This window comes from Miscanthus floridulus, chromosome 1, assembly GCF_019320115.1.
Source record: "Miscanthus floridulus cultivar M001 chromosome 1, ASM1932011v1, whole genome shotgun sequence".
Taxonomy (NCBI): Eukaryota; Viridiplantae; Streptophyta; class Magnoliopsida; order Poales; family Poaceae; genus Miscanthus; species Miscanthus floridulus.
This window is the reverse complement of record NC_089580.1, coordinates 42,849,205-42,867,456: the sequence shown is the minus strand read 5'-3', so window position 1 is coordinate 42,867,456 and position 18,252 is coordinate 42,849,205. Positions and strand designations below refer to the sequence as shown.

The 18,252-nt window shown below is 40.5% G+C and overlaps 2 protein-coding genes and 1 long non-coding RNA gene across 12 annotated transcripts; 2 read left to right on the top strand and 1 right to left on the bottom strand.

Annotated features, from left to right (window-relative positions):
• Positions 1-646: 646 nt before the first annotated feature.
• On the bottom strand, positions 647-4,028 carry LOC136501067 (uncharacterized). 6 transcript variants are annotated; one of them, XR_010770202.1, is made up of 5 exons: positions 3,502-4,028; positions 3,192-3,289; positions 2,945-3,113; positions 2,483-2,648; positions 647-2,004 (listed from the first exon to the last, which is right to left on the bottom strand). It is a non-coding gene; the product is annotated as an uncharacterized lncRNA (long non-coding RNA). The 6 variants fall into 6 exon arrangements; XR_010770194.1 differs by having other exon boundaries at positions 2,945-3,100; XR_010770187.1 differs by having other exon boundaries at positions 2,945-3,030.
• Positions 4,029-6,372: 2,344 nt separating this feature from the next.
• Positions 6,373-13,134, top strand: LOC136500403 (flap endonuclease 1-B-like). Of its 3 annotated transcripts, none has more exons than XM_066495840.1 (17): positions 6,373-6,554; positions 6,645-6,761; positions 7,474-7,532; positions 7,612-7,671; positions 7,755-7,808; positions 7,888-7,936; positions 8,036-8,083; positions 8,302-8,367; positions 9,592-9,642; positions 9,713-9,832; positions 9,902-9,986; positions 10,557-10,638; positions 11,546-11,654; positions 11,734-11,781; positions 11,875-11,921; positions 12,008-12,059; positions 12,605-13,134. In XM_066495840.1, exons 1-17 carry the CDS (start codon positions 6,543-6,545, stop codon positions 12,770-12,772), a joined length of 1,227 nt encoding a protein of 408 aa, XP_066351937.1. In that variant the 5' UTR covers positions 6,373-6,542; the 3' UTR covers positions 12,773-13,134. The 3 variants fall into 3 exon arrangements, with proteins under 3 accessions (XP_066351937.1, XP_066352010.1, XP_066351873.1); XM_066495776.1 differs by having other exon boundaries at positions 6,375-6,554; positions 11,734-11,794; positions 11,879-11,921; XM_066495913.1 differs by lacking the exon at positions 7,612-7,671 and having other exon boundaries at positions 6,374-6,554; positions 11,734-11,794; positions 11,879-11,921.
• Positions 13,135-13,287: 153 nt separating this feature from the next.
• On the top strand, positions 13,288-17,480 carry LOC136500597 (uncharacterized protein C24B11.05-like). Of its 3 annotated transcripts, XM_066496155.1 has the most exons (9): positions 13,724-13,861; positions 13,955-14,009; positions 15,714-15,775; positions 15,876-15,941; positions 16,043-16,140; positions 16,239-16,364; positions 16,471-16,749; positions 16,846-16,911; positions 17,003-17,480. In XM_066496155.1, exons 3-9 carry the CDS (start codon positions 15,730-15,732, stop codon positions 17,156-17,158), a joined length of 837 nt encoding a protein of 278 aa, XP_066352252.1. In that variant the 5' UTR covers positions 13,724-13,861; positions 13,955-14,009; positions 15,714-15,729; the 3' UTR covers positions 17,159-17,480. The 3 variants fall into 3 exon arrangements, with proteins under 3 accessions (XP_066352121.1, XP_066352189.1, XP_066352252.1); XM_066496092.1 differs by lacking the exon at positions 13,955-14,009 and having other exon boundaries at positions 13,722-13,861; XM_066496024.1 differs by lacking the exons at positions 13,955-14,009; positions 15,714-15,775 and having other exon boundaries at positions 13,288-13,861.
• The last annotated feature ends 772 nt before the right edge of the window (positions 17,481-18,252 follow it).

Below are 18,252 nucleotides of genomic sequence, written 5' to 3'. Positions count from 1 at the left end.
AAAAATAAAACTAATTATATAGTTTAGACGAAATTCACGAGATGAATCTTTTAAACCTAATTAGACTATGATTAAACACTAATTATCAAATAACAATGAAAATATTATAATACTATTTTACCAAAAAGTTTACAAACTAAACAAGGCCGTGTCAAGTGCACGCGGTTGCAGAAACGCTTTTCACGCGGTTGCAGAAACGCTTCGTGAAAAGTAGCATGCGACAGCTGGTGCCTTTCTATACGTCCAGGACTGCTACTCCCTGGGGAGTTAAGGCCGCATGTAATGCTCGCTTGAGAAATAGTGCGCGTGTTAAATCACAGCTGCTACTCCAGTGGACTGACGTCTAGGAATGATCACGCGCCCTACATACCGGTCTTTTAGAAAAACAAGAGAGCGCCTTATAAAACGGCCCGGAGGGAGTAACAATTAGTGGGGGTTTGGATTAGTCTACTCACTAGTCCACCAGTTTGATCCTCATGGGCTAAGCTTTAGCTAACTATTTGTTAGTCCATCGAATCTAAACAGGCCCTAAAACATTATGCTCGATCATCACAGAATTGCAACTAGATAGTGTGGAAGCAATAATCCCTATACACGCACGACGCATGCTATGCACGTGTGTTTCTGAGCGTTATGACGCCTGTACAGTGTAATTAGCAAAAAAAAAAGAGAGGTTTTATGCTATACTGTAAAAAGATAAAAAAATAGTTTATACGTAGATTGTTTTTTAGCTTTTTTTAGGGGAATGTAGATTGTTTTTTAGCTACTACTAGTATAACGCTCTTGTTAACGCCACGGCTTTATTTTGAAGATGGACTAAAAAACAACCAAACGACCGATATTTTTTCCATAGTTCAACTTTCATGCATAACAAAATATAATAAAGTTATATCTCGCTTTAACCATCTAATTTACAATCTGCCTAAGAAACATAAGTAGGCCTCGGAGATTTTCAGGGAAGCAGTCAAGACATTCATTTGCATGGCTCATTCATTTGCATGGCTTTTCAAAATGTCCACCAAAAATTCATTGATATCTGTGCATGACAGATAATAAGTTAACTCTTATAAAATGCCTGTGTTTATGACGTACTATACTGTAAAACAACTCTTGCTCTGCTTCTCCTCGCCCCTCTCCTCTCCTCTTGCTCTGCCTCTCATCGCCCCTCTCCTCTCTTCCTAGTCTTTCCAACTCCTGCCATTGCCCACAAATGCAATGCAGTGCAAGCACCGCTCGGCTCAACAGAGGCAGCTAGCTCCATTATTGCTGTCTGCTCTGCTGCTCCCATTGTTCCCATTTTGATGAGTAGAACATCATTTATTCAATCACATCTTTAAAAATCAATAAATGAGTACCAACATCTCTGTATCTACGCAAATTCAAGCCTAAATAGTGTACAGCAACACTATAAAGGAATATTTATTGCCTATGAAGAGAAAAATATACCTCAGACATCCTTCAACTAAATCTACTTAATGAAGAAACAGTGCAAACCGCATTGACAACAATTCTGCGTACAAGCCCATCGCTGCACCTGCAAGGGATTAAGGGGGTGTTTGGATCTGGTGACTAAAATTTAGGAGGTGTCACGTGAGGGTGTCGCATAAGGTGTTCGAATACTAATAAAAAAACAAATTACAGAATCCGTCAGTACTCCACGAGACGAATTTATTAAGCCTAACTAATCCGTCATTAGCACATGTTTACTGTAGCACTACATTGTCAAATCATGGACTAATTAGGCTTAAAAGATTCGTCTCGCAAATTAGTTGCAAGCTCTGCAATTAGTTTCATAATTAGTCTATATTTAATATTCCATTCATGTGTCCAAACATCCGATAGAACAGCGACTAAAGTTTAGGAGGAGAAACCAAACACCACCTAACAATGAATGAGGTGTGCCAAATAAACAGCATGCGTCCACTTGAAGATGAACTTATGGGCACATTGAGAAGCTATTTTCCCAGCCCCCATCTTGATGAGGTCCTGGCGTACCACTAAAACCTGCAGATGGCATTGCCAATTTGCCATTACTGAGAGTGAGCTCAACTCTAGAGTTGTGAAGTTGAAACAAAGCAGCAATACTTGAAACAAAAAACAAATGACCAGCGTTGTAAATCATCGCAATGGAAGTGTATCGAAAGCAATAAAGCGCAAGGCAAACGGTGATATTTCAGTTTTAGGAGTCAAATTAAATAATTAATCAAATGTAGGAGGCAAATCAAGGGTGGACGACCACCATTTGGTTTTCTCGTGGAAGTCATTTAAGAGCATAAGGGACACCAACCACAAGTCCACAACTACACGTATTAAAGTCAACAATTTGAAACATACGACGATGGATTAAAAAACAGAGTAACGGCTCCTATCTATTTCTATGAATTTAAAATAACATGATAGTGGGCAACACAATTTGCATGTTTTCTAAAAGAATGTAGAATGGCAGTAGCAGACCAATGATAGCAGTTGGGAAAACAAATACCTGATCTATAAAAGTGAAAGAGTTCCATTGCCAATTAGAGGATCGTGGCTGAGCATAGACCTCGTCCATCCATCAGGTGCGCAACAGGCTCAGCAATGCTCTATCAGTGGTGATTTGCCACTATTTCCTCTTCATCCTTCTTAAGTATTCCTTGTTCCTATGATATCTGTGCAGTGATAAAGCTCATATGTGAATTTAGCTAAGATACGGTCAATAGAATCACACTACCTGAGTTCATTTGAAGACCGAAAAGAACTGATAAGAGTAGCTAACTGGTTTACGTCCGATATTATATATATTATGATATAATCTATAAATAAAAAGGAATATCCTAAGGCCACTTGTACAATAAACACTGTGTTCAGTTCATATTCAGATCAGAGGAAAACATAAAAAATTGACCATGCATGGTAGCTTCAGACATCTATTATGGAAGATAACTGAACTTGAGCCACAACTTACCTTTGAGTCAGTGTTAATTGAATTTCGATGGTTGGCTTCAGAACATTAATTGTACAACTGTAGAGGTAAGCAACACTGGAGTACTACTGTCAAGAACAACGCAAATGTCAGCGAACACACCATTCAACCATCCAGGTCAAGCATCCATCCTAGCATCTTCACATGCCTTCTTTAATCAGATTAAGTGTTTTTTTTAATATAAGTGTGACGCAAATTGCGCACAATTGAATGAACAAATGGACCTCACCGCATCATATCTCAAAAGCTTTAGCAACTGTGAAATCCACGGATGTCGCAGTGATGGTTTCACGGACGGTAATTGAGTGGCCACAGGCTAGCTTGTCCCTTCAAATAAACAAAGGGACCCAAATCAGTTCAGTTCAACAATCACAGGCAAAAGGCAACAAAAATACTATATAATGCCAGCAAACTGGGCGTCCAAAATTGGGACTACTTAATCTCCCAACAAATTCAATGGAAGCAAACAATATTTTGCGATCATGAGAGCAATGTAAGGGGAAATTAAGACGCTTGGGTTTTCAGGTTGCAGCACGTACGATTCGGGGGCACACACGTGGACGTCACAGCGTCCGCCGGCAACGAGGGCATCGACGAGAGCCGCAAGACCAGTCGACCGGATCCCCTGGCACAGGTAAGAAGAACGACGGGCCTCGCTGGCGCCCCATCTCGAGCGGTGCGGAGGAGGCCTCAGCCTCGCCGGCTGCGGCGGCGGTGCTGACCTAGCCCGGGGGCGAGCAGCGTGCGGCGAGCACGGACTGGAGGTTGGAGACGTGCGCGGACGGGAGCGGGTTTGCTCTTCCCGCGCTGCCCAGGAAGCCGCATGCGGAGGCGGCGGCGCGTGCGGCCCTGGCGAGGGCGTCGCTGGGCGGCATGGGGCGGCCCGGCGAGCGCGGCTCCGCTCGACCTGGCGAGGGCCGCTGCCGCGCGTCCTAGGCCAGGGCTGCGAACACGACTGGAGATGGCCGGCGAGCGGCACCGGCGGGGAACCCTAGCCGCGGGACGGGGCGAGTCGCGAGTCACGGGACAGGGAGGCGAGGGGGAGGAGAGGATGATGTTTAGAAAAAATAAGATAACTGAGGAATCGAACTGTGCGCGATGCGCACGGGCGCGGGCGTGAGTCAGCCTGGGTAGGAAAAACCGAACCGAACTTAACCGAACCGAACTAACTGGAACCGAAACCGAAACCAAAACCGAAATATTTGGTCCCAAGTTCGGTTCCAGCACTCGATTAACCGAATTAACATGAAATAACCGAACTAAGCTGTTGGACCTTTTGTTTTTTTACTGCAGGCTTGAATATTGCTCTATACTTGAATATTTGAGAGAACAATAACATATATGTGTTGTACTGTTGTTTTATGCTGCATTTCAGTTTAAATTGTCCCTTTTTGACTGCATGAAAATCAGGTAAAATGTTGCCGAAATTTGCAATTGAATGTGTTTGTTTCTTGGTTCCTGAAAAATTCGGTTCAATCGGTTAGAACCGAAACCGAACCGAATTAACCGAAACTGAAATTCCTCGGTTCTGCATTTTCAAAGTAACCGATCGGTCCCTTCTTCTCAGGTAACCGAATTAGCTAAAGAACCAAAGAACTGAACCGATCGGTTTTGGTTAACCGAACGCCCAGACTGAGGGAGACGGGGAAGGGTGAGGAGGTTGACTCACATGTGGACCGTTGGATGTGAGTGAGTAAGGGGGATAGAAGGCATGCAAGCAAATTTGAATGGCTCGTTTTAAAGATATCGTTTTCCTTAGTATATTTTTGTGGGTCGATTGATGGAGGGCTTCTCAACGGAGGACATTTTTTTGTGTGGATTTTAAAGATATCGTTTTTCTGGGTTCACTTTTGTGGGCGGATGGATGGGGGCTTCTCAGTGGGGGGCCTTTTTTGTGGATCTAGGAAAAAAAGTTGGTGAATTAGTAGGGTAGATGACGTAGACCGTTGGATGTGAGTGAGTAAGGGGAGAGAAGGTCTACAAGCAAATCTGGATGGTCCGTTTTTAAGATATCGTTTTTCTAGGTACACTTTTCAGTGAAGGATATTTTTTTGTGGATCTAGAAAAGAAAAAATCGATGAATTAGTAGTGTAAATAGATACTAGCAGCACATATGTAGGCTGATCGATGGGCCAAAAGCCCAAAAATCAGAAATAGAAAGTCCTAGAAGCCCATTGAATAAAGCTACGGAGGCACAACCCAAGCATTCTTTTCCTTCTCTAACCTTCTCTAAAATGCAAGGAAAAGCACAGCCCAAACCCGCTGATTTTATCCACGGAAAAAGTTCACATTCGGCCTGTTCGCTGGTCGGGCTGGTGCTGGTTTGGGCTGGCTGGTGCTGATTTTTTGTGAGAGGAAAACACTGTTGGCTGACTGGTTTGGGCTGGCTGAAACCAACAAGCGAACAGGCTGATTATCTTCCTCAACTTTCGCGAAAGTCCGCTTTTCTTCCCTAAACTCCAAAACCGGGTAAAACACCTCTCTCAACTTTTAAAACCGTTCATCTTACCTCCCTGGCCATGTTATAAGCAGTTTGAAGGTGGTTTTATCTTTTTCTTTTTTTATTTATTTTGGCTGAATCTTTAAAAAATTATAGTAAATCGCAGAAAAAAATTATAAAATAGAAAATCTAATTTTTTTTTGACTCCATGAGTAAATCTACACAGTGAACATATAATATGATATTTTTAGTATAAAGTTTTGTTGTGACTTTAGATCTATGCTTTTATGTAATTAATTAGAATAATTCATAGCTGCAGTTCTATGATCTAATTGTGATGAAATTTTTATGGTGGGTTAATTATTGTATGATTGAACTGTAGTAAAAATTTCGTACTCATTCGATTATGTATAGCTTAGCTTAGTTGTAGATTTATTTATATTTAACAAATATAAACCTAAATAAAATCTATAACTAAGTTATATATGATCCAATGAGTATGAAATTTTTAGTACAGTTTAAGTATACAATAACTAGTCCACCATAAAAAATTCATCATAATTGGACCATAGAAACTACAGTTATGAATTATTCTATTTAATTACAGAAAAGCATAGATCTAAAGTGATGGTAAAACTTTGTACTAAATCATACCATATTATGTGTTCACTATGTAGATCTACTCATGTGGAATCCAATAAAATTGGATTTTCTATTTTATAATTTTTGTGTGACTTACTATGATTTTTTAAAGATTGGTGAAATAAATAAAAAAGAAAAAAATAAAACTAACTTAAAAATCGCTTATAACAAAGCCAGGAGGTAAGATGAATGGTTTAAAAAAGTTGAGGGATATATTTTACCCGATTTTGAAGTTTGGGGAAGAAAAATAGACTTTCATGAAAGTTTTTTTTTTTTTTTTTTTTGCCTCATTCGATTCGCTGAAAAAATAAATCGAAATACTATTCTAACTAATTTGTTGTGAAAAGCAAGCTGAAAAAGTTTATAAGAGAAGCGGACCAAAATCCACATACCGCACCCCTTCCCGACTTTCCGGCTCCTGTCCCGAAGCGGGAAACACAGCCTTCGCGGCGGCGCATTGGTTCGCCGTCCTTGCCAGCGCTGCCGATTCCGACCACCATGGGAATCAAGGTACTCTCCTGCAGGGGTTGGTGATTCACAGCTGCAATTTGGCCCTTGGGCTCTCGATGTAACGGTCTCTGTGCTCGTGGCGCGCTCTAGGGGTTGACGAAGCTGCTGGCGGAGCACGCGCCGAGAGCCGCGGTGCAGCGGCGGGTGGAGGACTACCGCGGCCGCGTCATCGCCGTCGACGCCAGCCTCAGCATCTACCAGTTCCTCGTGAGCCCTCACGCCAGCTCGCCCCCTCTGTCTGTTCGGCCCTTGGCTTCAGTTTCCTGCGGCCGTTTACTCATGTCGTGAGTCGTCGTTGCATCTGGGTACAGTCCAGTGCTGAGGATTGTATTGCGGCTGGGTTGGATTTCTCTGATGATGTGTCCTGCGGAGTGTTCCTGGTTTCAAATTTGGTATGATAGCACGTGTGATTTCTCCTCCTGCCTGTTGCTGTTGTGGGAAGCACAGTCAGTTTGGAGATTTGTGCCTATGTTGGTTCATAGGGGTACAAAATGTTTGAGCCAACTGCTACGTTCTGTTACATTCGGCATCTGCTGTATTACGTGCATGCATACAAACACAATTGTTTGTTACAGTCGCAAATCAATCATGTAAATAACACCTAGTGCTTCTTGTCTTGTCGAGTTCGACTTTAAGCCTAGGCTCACCACTTTTCAGTAACGGTTCTTGATTTCTTTCTTCTTAATGAAATACGTGCTTCGGCATGGCCGTGAAAAAAAAAAGTTTCATAGGTTAATGTTGTTGGCAGAATTTCAATTTTCAAAACCGCGGCACAATTTTTGTTCTCTCAAAGTTTCATGCTATTAACATGTGCAGGCATTTGTATTATTGTATTTAACTGTTTATTGGGTCATAGGACTATAGTGTTTTTGTCTAGTTTTCATTTGATTCATATCAAATGTGTCGTTAATTTCTGCAGATCGTGGTTGGAAGGAAAGGATCAGAGCTTCTGACCAATGATGCTGGTGAAATCACAAGGCAAGAAATATTGCTTGCCCTGCCTGTGGTCTGATCATTATCCAGCTTATTTAACTTTCCATCTCTGTGAACTGTGTAGTCATCTGCAGGGTATGTTGAACCGGACAGTAAGAATGTTAGAAGCAGGGATAAAGCCCGTGTAAGCTTCTTGCATTCCTGTGGTCCTTGTCAACTATTTGCAGTTAGCTTACTTGTGCTGACTGCGCTGAGCTTTTATGCTAGATTTGTTTTTGATGGTGAGCCACCTGAAATGAAGAAAAAGGAGCTTGCAAAAAGGTATGCGTCAAATTATTTCTTTGCTCATATTCACTATTAAATCTCAATACACACATTTCTGACATTTGCTATTATTTAGGCCCTTGAAGAGGGATGATGCTACCCAAGATCTTAACAGAGCTATGGAGGTTAGTTGGTCCTCAATGTAGTTTTAGAGCTTTCTTACCGACCTTGTTTATCTTTTTCATTGTTTTTGATGGATTTCTAAAGTGCCAATTGCATTACAGATTGGGGATGAGGATGCAATTGAAAAATTTAGTAAAAGAACTGTCAAGGTAATGATCATACTCTTTCAAGAAATAAGCAATGAACAGTGTCCTTGAATTTATATCAGATGAAGCAACCTTCTAGTCTTGCATGAAATATGTCATTTGGAGTCTCTTTAGCAAAACGGTTTAAGCCTTTTAAGCAAATTGAGAGTGTTAGTACTATTTTTTGTTAACTTGTGGAGTCATTCTGAGCATGTACTGTGATTTCTGCCTTCCCTTTCCAGGTTACAAGAAAGCACAATGATGACTGCAAGAGGCTGTTAAGATTGATGGGCGTCCCTGTAGTTGAGGTATCATTATTGCTTTTGTCCATCTGTCAGTTAAGTTGTTTTTCTTTACTTTTCTATACAGATCAGCTACTGCCGTTTATTGATGTCTTCTTCCAGTGCCAAGGGGGGTCAGTAGGATATTGATAATCTTTTGAACTTAAAGAATGGTTTTGCACTAGGATGCTTTAAGCGTTTGGTTAACTCCTATTTGTATGGCTTCTCAGACAAGTTTAAGCCATTCCCTCTGTCTTGTATATTAGCATTCCTGAGATTTTTAGCACAGATTAAGCATGCAGGGAAATACTTCGATGCTCCTCTCTAAAGCGCTTGAGCCTTGGGAGACAATTTAATGAGGGCTGTTTTGAGCTTGTGACCGAGGTGGAATATTAGGAATGCTTAAAATACATACATATCTCTAGACTCTACATATCTCTAATAAAGGGCGTACCCAGTGCAGAGAGCTCCCGCTCTGTGTGGGGTCTGGGGAAGGGTGTCAGTGGCAAGCCTTACCCTCGCCTGTGTAATGCGAGGAGACCGCGACTCGAACCCAGGACCTTCCGGTTACAGGCGGTAAGACTCTACCGCTTGCACCAGGCCCGCCCTTCACTCTACATATCTTTAATAGTATACAGTTTTTAAACACCATAGATACATGGCCTGAGGGACTACATTTCAAGTTGAACTCATGAGTCAGCCCTCTAGGTTCATGAGCTTAGGGCTCTAGAAACTTTTTAGGTAAGCTTAGCCAAGTCTCTTGCTGATGGGGATTAAGCAGATGGCTTAACTGAAAATAAGATGTCTTTTTGGTATCGATTTAAACTTATTTGCTGTTAAGATTGGGCTTTGACTAGTACAAATAGACCATTGCTACACATTGCACACGTTGATATGTAAACTTTGGTAATCAATAGCTGCCCACACATGATATAGATATTATCACTACGGAGAAAAACACAATTTGATTTTTTGATCGGGTGCGGGTGTGATTCTTCTGTCTGGATCACATTCTGTACTCTGATTTGATGGCAGCAATGCAAGCATGGTACCTGGTCTTTGTGATCTCGTACTGTTATAGAATCATAGGTAATAAGGGAAAAGACCACAAATCCTTTGAAAAACTAGCCCAAGCCGTGGAACCGGCATGTAATTGGACCGCTTCTACCTTTTTATGGAATTACACATAGCTCTCCTGCGTGTTCGAGAAAAAAGGTAATAAGTAATTAAGTTTCCTGATCACTTCCACAGGCACCAGGGGAGGCTGAAGCACAGTGTGCAGCACTTTGTGAAAATCACCAGGTATACCAAGTTAATTCCTGTATCTTAGCATAATTTTATTTTTTATTTCATTCTGAGTTGTGAATGCCAGGTTTATGCTGTAGCTTCAGAGGACATGGACTCACTGACTTTTGGTGCCCGAAGGTTTCTTCGTCACTTAACTGACCTTGGTTATAAGAAATCTCCTGTGACAGAATTTGATGTGTCAAAGGTATCATCACATATTTTCTTTATCTTCTTTTATCCTTTAGTGTCTTAGCCATTCTTTATGATTTTCCAGGTTTTGGAAGAACTTGGACTCACGATGGATCAGTTCATTGACTTGTGTATCCTTAGTGGATGTGATTACTGTGAGAATATTAAAGGTATTTTCATTAGATTAAACTCATCATATGATTCAGTAAATAGCTTCTATTAAGAGATTGTGGTTCCCTTGACTAGTTCTTCTAGTTGTTCACCTGCTCATTTCATGGGGCTTTAACATAAACGCTGCGTTCTTTATTTTCAGTTTTGTTCTTTTCTTCTAGAGTGCTGTGGGTGTTTTTGTGCGTGTGAGTGTTGTTGTGGATATCTTCCCCTGTATTTCAGACCTTTCTAAATATAATGAAATGATACGCAACTCTCTTGCGTGTTCGATAAAAAACATATACGCTGCCCCAAATTTAGCAGCAATAAACTGTGGAAGCCAAATATCCCAGGCTTTAGGTTTTAGGCTCAATTATATTTTCTGTAATTTCCTTCTGTTGACTAAATCCTGAATCAATGTCACTTCAAGCTCCAAGTTTGTTTTATAGTATCTTTGCTTTAGGCTGATAGTTTGGTGACATATGTTATCTACAATCTGAACAATCTTCTAACCAACAACATTCATCACCACACTGTAATCTATAAGGTATTTAAATTTTCTTGTAACTGTCATATTCTTCTGTTCGTAGGTATCGGGGGACAAAGAGCCTTGAAACTCATTCGTCAGCATGGTTGCATAGAAGAAGTTCTGCAAAATCTGAACCAGACGAGGTATGTTTGGATGAGATAGTCCTTGTCTTATACATTCAGTCACATGTTCACTCAAATCCTGTCTAGTGAGTCGCATTGCTACTTTGCCAGAAAAGTACACATTTTTTGAACTCCATGAAATGATAATGTATGCAGTGGAATGCCAAATGCCTTTTCAATGGCGACAATGATGTTATGTTATATGGACATGCTAACATATGCTTAACGTGAATAGCGTTGGATTATGTGTGCCTTGTGAGTGTTAACAGGGCCGCAAATTTTTCGAATTGCCTTTTTTGCAAGTCACTTTTCCCCCCATATAATACTGAGAAAAAAACAATTTTTTTATTATGCTGCTATGTTATACACTGCACAGCAAGCGTTTTACACCACTAATGTCTCCTAATGCCTCTGATTATAATACCACCACTCTGCGTCCTGCTGCACAGCTTCTGTTGCTATCCTGCACTCTGCTACTGCCCTTTTTGCTATGTCACCATGCTGTTTAAGCTATGTGCTTCTGCTAGGGGGCATTAGGTCAACATGTGGTCATGCCACAAAATGTATCTACTAAAATCTGCAGTTTGTAACAGCAAAAGCTGCTATGCTGTCAAGTAGTTGCAGATTTTATCTGTCTGAGAACTGTTTGCCTTTCAGTCTGACCAGTCCTTGATGACTGCCTGGAGTACAACTTTAAAAAATACATCAAAGATTAATTAATTATTTAAAAGCTCGGTCATTAACCAGTTTATATTTCTGTAGCTTCTTTGTTACACTGTTTATACCTAAGAAATATAAAATCTGCATGTAGGAAGTAGGTTGTACTCAGGAGTTGGTGCTACTGGCATGGTTTTCTTGATTACCATGTTATTCTCTGAGTGATCTTGACATGCTGGTCTTACTGTGCATGTTCTTTTTGGATCTGTAGATTCAGTGTTCCAGAAGACTGGCCTTACCAGGAAGTTCGGACCTTGTTTAAGGAACCTAATGTTTGTGCAAGAATTCCAGATTTCACGTGGACCTCACCAGACTCAGAGGTTTTCATTGATAGACCATAGTACATGACATGACTCCTATTGTTTCACAAGCTAAGCATGCTTTGCTTTCCGTGTTCAGGGCCTTATGGATTTCTTGTCAACAGAAAACAGTTTCAGTTCTGATAGGGTAACGAAGGCATGTGTTATTTATTGTATTTCACTAACTATCCTAACACCAAATGGTTGATTTCATGGAATAATCTGTGCCTTCTTTCATTAGGCAGTAGAAAAGATAAAGGCTGCAAGGGATAGGTATTCCCCAGGCAGGTGAGTTTGCAGTCTCCATGTTATCTCATGGAGATTGGAGAATCATCCATACATATCTAAAATGCTATCTTTTTTGTTTGTGCCAGATTGAAGCATTTGACACCAGTTGCTAGCTTACCAGGATCTCATACTGAGAAGGTGCAGATCTAAAAATCTATTGTTGGAAACCTTTTTTTTCTGTACAGTTGTTTTGCATGATTTTAGACTTCATCCTTTGCTTGTGTTTCATTTTCCTTAGTCACGGATTTGCATTGCTATTGTGCAAAGAAATGCTGTGCAGATTATTTGTGTAATTTTGGTTTACTAAAGTTCATAATATAGCTGCTATTGTCACTTGAGAAGTATGTATTTGCCTTTGAAACAGACAAAGTTAACATTTCGATTGAGTATCTTCAATGTTTTTACTGAACTAAAATTTGAATTTAGAGAAAGTTAACATTTCTATTGAGTATCTCTAGTCAAACACACATTTCTCTCCTCTCTTCCATAGTTCCGTCTCATATTCCATGCTACTGGGTAAGCACTTTGTGTGGTGTGGACTAGTTGACCTATTTGCATTATCGATTGTGTCTTTTCTCTTACTCTTTGATTTTTTTAGCCAGGTATTTGTTTAAAGTTCTAAAAACTAAGAAAGGACGCCACACTGTTCCATTTCTAATTCATTCGTATTCAACTCATAACAGGAACCCAAATGCATTCTAGGTTCTCCAGGACAAAGTCTGAAGGTCAGGTCATCTCCACAAGTATGCAAGAGTTCAAGCTCTGGTTTCAGATATGGTAGCTCAAAGCCATTTATGCTGGGCAGACAATCAGGATTTCATGGAATGCCTTATGCTCTCTCTTTTGTCTAAATCTGTAGCTGCTTTTATGAGAAGATAGATCGAAGCTGTAGCTGCAGCTACATGAAAGGATGCTCACTTATAATATGTTAATCTCATGCTACTATTGTAATCTTTCCATTTCTGTTGTAACGTAGTTAATCAACTACTGCAGTTCATCGTCGACAGCTAATGCTGGTTACCGCTACACCGGTTGACCTTTCCTTGCTGGCCTTCGAGGATTTGATACCTTTTGGCAATATCCTGAGTTCTCAGAAAGGTGTTTTTAAGCCCATGCTGAGAGGATAAACTGGCAGAAGTGTCCTTGACTTTAATGTGATAGCATTGTATGGATGGTGTAATTACCATTTTTTATAAAGTATTTTTTTTTTCAATTTGTGGGCTGTTTTATCATGTCGTGTAGAGGTTGTAAACTAGTATGAAATGCTCATAATATTCAATGAGTTGGTAAGTACCCTTTGTACCAGAACACTGGAACATTCCTCTGAAGGTGGTTATTCCAATTGAGTAACCATTGGACCACACAAACTATGGCAAATGACGCATGTGCTAACTTGGAGCCATGGATACGCCTGATTTGCCATACCTTTTATTATTCGTGTTCTCTCCCATTCTCTATGAATTCAACAGAGGCTGCTGGATAAACAACAGAGTAGGAATGGCATAAAGTACTACTAAGTGGACCTATTTCTCAACAACTTTGCCGAAGTCTAGGATTTTTCAAGAAGATGCTTGTAATATTCTTTGGTGCTTTCAATAATTACAATATATTCTCATGCCACTTTTTTAGGTACCTGCCATGCAGTTCTGACTTGTGAGGATATGCGGGCCTTCAAGGTTGAACACCACCCCTGCTTTCTTCTGTGGAAGGAAAGAGGCATCCTTGCGTTGATGGAAAGCTACAGGCAAATTGGCTTCTGGATCGTTCAAATGCTGAATATCATGCCAATATGCCATCAATCAATCTACTAAGGCAGCTGCATAACTGTTCTGCATGTGGAGAGCTTTGGGCTGCTATAAGTACAGCACCAGAAGCACCGGCTCCAACACCATTCATCGGAGATTCAGAAGCCTTCAACTTCAAGTCCTTGCATTTTGAAGGTAACCTTCTTGTCCGCTGTTCTGTTTTCGTCTGTTACTTTATCCTTCTACAGTTCTCCTTTGAAATGCCCTGTACCTTGTTCCTGCTGCTAGAGTCGGACATTCTTTTGTGATAGTGAACTGAGCAGTACCATCATCAACTCCGAGTGTAAGTTTTCAGAAGTAACTTCAAAGTAAAAGTATAAAACTAAGGCATTCCTAAAACTAACTGAAGCCGTCGAATCGGCATTTAAACAGACTTTCTATCTGTGTATATGGCTATATGCAATGAGATAAGTCTCCTCTTGTCCAAGGGAAAAAATAGAAGTAGCTTCAAATTGCATCTAGGAAGCATGTCAGACCATGGAAAACAGCACTTGCATCTAGAAAGTGATCATCTTCACTCCTGCAGACAACACCAACTGCTTCATTCTTCAGGCAGCCAATAGGGTGTGGGGATACATCTCCACTTCTGTTATGTGACTATGGGTCTTGTCCTTAAGCCTCTCATCGCACATACTGGATCATCTGAGAAATGCTTGACAAAACAAAAGTCAACAGAAGGATCTAAAATCCACATTCATGGAGAACCCTTCTCCTTTGCCATATAAACTGCTCACCAGGAGCATCAAAATTTCCCTCTAAGCACCATACGGGTCTTGAATATCACAACCAGAAATTAGTAAAAGGAAAACAGTGAAAAGAGTTCGTTCTAATTGATGCGTGCAATGTCCCTGTTCCTCCCTTCCCTTGTGACAAAATGGAATCAGTACATATTACATTTTGGTTGACCTTGCTGTAAACAAGTCATACTATTGTAATTCTCAGTCTTCTATCCATGACAAGTAAATTTAGCAGTATCACATCCCATTATTCTTGCTTATCATTCCTTGAAGATCGTTTACATGGTTGGCACAAACTTAGTAATGCTAGCTGCCCGTGCTCACCAGACGTGACAACCCAACTATGATAAGCCGTGTTGCTTAGGGCCCGAACGCCGGTGTCTTGCGAGTGCAATCAGTTGCACGGTACCCGTCTGCAATGGGGCCGTCTGCTGCTTCTTCAAACAGGCCATCGAAAGGGAGCAGGGCCTCAACTTCCAACAACGTGGACGAGGGGGGCTTCGATGGCTTCACCACCGTCGAAGGCTCCAGGATGGTCACTTGATCCACTCTCTCAAGAGTGCGGGTGCTGTGGACGGACGAGATGGTGGCCATGGCCATGGCAACAAGGAGGAGGGTTGTGAGGCTGGTGAGCTTGGCCATTTGTTCATGGTTTGGTGATGGTCGTTTATTGTGTAAGCAGGTAGTGGATTGGAATGGGTTGCTGGTCTAGGAGTGGGAGGAACAACTGGTTTTTATAGGTGAAAATGTGAATTATTACTAATATTTTATTTGGGCAACGTATCAGATGCAAACCAACTAACCTTGCAAACTTGGAAAACTAGCAATCAGGACCACCGGATGCTGATCCAATGAATGGGGTGAGAGGTGGGACTTTTTTGCGCTTAAACCCCCCACCCGCCGTCCTTTTTTTTTTGCGCTTAAGCCCCCTCACCCCATCCATTGGATCAGCATCCAGTGGTCCTGATCGGTAGTTTCTAAGTTTGCACAGGTTGGTTGGTTTGCACATTTGTGGAACTGCGGTGGAGTTAGTGGATGTGTTTAATACTTATAACAGGAGTTACGCTATAATTAATAAACCCTGTTTGCTCAAATAAACCCTTAGGAGTTTCATCCAGAAAAATATTAACTCAGGAGTTATTTGATGGAGTTACATCCAAAACTTGCATCCTTTATATAAAATATTTCAGTTCTCAAATAATAGCTATTCTGAAAACTGGTCTCAGTTAATTTGGGAAAACTTTTTGCAGCTTTTGACTGTTGAAGATGGAGTCTATTCTTGAAAGACCGAAGTACGAGTGCTTACTGTTTGGTGTGTTCCCTGCTTTTAAAAATCCCGAGAAATTGTTGCTGCATTTATTTCTTCATCTTGTGATACAATAAAATAATGACGTTTTCTATTTCATTTTCAGATCTTGATGACACTTTGTATCCCTTCAGCGCTGGCATCAATCTAGCTTGTCGCAAAAACATACAAGGTGGGTAATGATACTGGTCATTTTCCACAGCTTCATGCTTTATGAGGCGTTTATTGTCTGCAAATGTTGAGGAGACTGCAACTTTGAAATTTGGCCACCAGATTATATGCGGCACCATCTGCATATTGAAGAAAGCCATATTGCAGATATGTGCCTGGACCTGTACAAGGAATATGGCACCACAATGGCTGGCCTTAAGGTACAACTCATGTTCCATTAGTCGTTTGTAGAATCTTTACAATGACTTGTCCTATATTTTCTTCTCTTTTCTAATCGTGCGATCGTTATTCTCTGCAGGCATTAGGCTATGAATTTGATAATGATGAGTTTCATGCAACTGTTCATGGTACCTTGCCATATCACAATCTGAGGCCTGACCCTGTTTTGAGGACCCTCCTACTCTCAATTCCACAGAGAAAAATAGTACGAAAAGCAACTAGTTTCTGTTTTCTTGCTGTATTCTGAAATGATATATTTGGGAAAATGGTCGCGGTGAGCATTTTTATCAACCTACATTTGGTTACTGCAGGTATTCACAAATTCTGATAAAGCTCATGCGGAGGAAGCTCTGCGCAGACTGGGTTTACAGGGTTGCTTCGATTTTGTAATTTGCTTTGAGACACTGAATCCTTGCAATGGTCTGAGCAAGTTCCAGAACAGCATGCTGTTCCCAGATGAAACATCTCCCAACTTGGTTGATCTGAATGAATCAGATGGGTTCAGACCCATATCGCCTATCCTTTGCAAGCCCTCCATTGAAGCCATGGAAGCTGTAATTCGGATTGCAAATGTTGATCCCAAGAAAACAGTAAGGATTCTCGTCTGTGAAATATGAAAAAGAACACGTTCTAACAAGAAGGAATGCCGCACTGGAAATTTTACATGCTAATAATCTATTTTTCAGATATTTTTTGACGACAGCACTCGGAACATAGCTTCAGGAAAGGCCGCAGGCTTCCATACTGTGATTGTAAGACACCGTTCATGGTCTAAAATTCCACATCAGCCGTCATTCATGTTCAAAGGGAAAACCTGAACAGAAAATTTTCTGAATTTTGCAGGTTGGCAGACCGACACTTGTTCCGGGGGCTGACCATGCTTTGGAGAGCATTCATAACATGAAGGAAGCTTTACCTGAGATATGGGATGGTCAGGATTGGTCTGAGTCTGATGTTCTTCTTTCTTCCACTGCTGTTGAAACTGAGGTGGTTGCTTGAATGCGTAACCCTGTGGGTTATCCATCCTGTGCTTGAATACCTACTACTTATAGTTTTGAGTTTGGATAGTGGATGCAGAAGGTGCACCCTAGCTTCATTGATGAAGAGATTGCACTCTTAGTTCCAAATACTAATGGAACTGTATCTGTTAGAGTAGTGTGAGCTGAAGTTGCTGAACAAGCATATGCAGGAATTCTGCAGTATTCGCATTCTTGGCGCACCATTCTCTATGTACCATGTAACTATGTTTGTGCGTGTTGTATTTTACAACTCTGATTCTTAATGCAATGATACACAGCTCTCCTGCGTATTCGATAAAAAAAAAACATGTTCGACTGTTTGTACTTGTACCTCAGAATAAAGATACAGTACTCTAATTCTATCAAACTTCAGAAGTTTGCATTCCCTTTGTTTTACGATACATTGCCCTCTTTAAAGAAAAGAGAAAAGTCTACGTAAGCCCCCTACTATTTAGGGTGGACTACTTCATCCTCTAACTATAAAACCGGATTTTCTACCCCTAAACTTTCTAAAACAGGGCAAATAACCTCCAAGCGGTTTTGGACGGTGGTTTTGCTACCGTAATAGTGGTTTTTGTCTTTTTCTTTTTTATTTATTTCCACTGAATCTTTGAGAAATCATAGTAAATCACAGAAAAATTATAAAATAGAAAATCTAATTTTGTTGGACTCCACATGAGTAAATCTACACAATGAAAATATAATATGGTATGCTTTAGTACAAAGTTTTTGCTGTAGCTTTAGATCTATGCTTTTCTATAATTAATTGAAATAATTTATAGGTGCAGCTTCTATGGTCTAATTGTGGTAAAATTTTTATGGTATGCTAATTATTGTATGCTTGAGCTGTAGTAAAAATCTCATACTGAGTATGAGATTTTTATTACAGTTCAAGCATACAATAATTAGTCCATCATAAAAATTTCACCACAATTGGACTACGGAAGTTGTAGCTATAAATTATTTCAATTAATTACAGAAAAGTATAGATCTAAAGCTATAACAAAAACTTTATACTAAAACATACCATATTATATGTTCACTGTGTAGATTTACTCATGTGGAGTCCAACAA

Excerpts from the sequence above, each read along its gene's own strand:
- LOC136500403 (XM_066495776.1), top strand. Across the intron at positions 9,643-9,712 it reads CACTTTGTGAAAATCACCAG|GTTTATGCTGTAGCTTCAGA; the intron begins GTATACCAAGTT and ends TGTGAATGCCAG. Across the intron at positions 9,987-10,556 it reads TTACTGTGAGAATATTAAAG|GTATCGGGGGACAAAGAGCC; the intron begins GTATTTTCATTA and ends TTCTGTTCGTAG.
- LOC136500597 (XM_066496024.1), top strand. The coding sequence starts at position 13,711 with ATGCCATCAATCAATCTACTAAGGCAGCTGCATAACTGTTCTGCATGT. Across the intron at positions 13,862-15,875 it reads CAAGTCCTTGCATTTTGAAG|ATCTTGATGACACTTTGTAT; the intron begins GTAACCTTCTTG and ends TTTCATTTTCAG. Across the intron at positions 15,942-16,042 it reads TTGTCGCAAAAACATACAAG|ATTATATGCGGCACCATCTG; the intron begins GTGGGTAATGAT and ends TTTGGCCACCAG.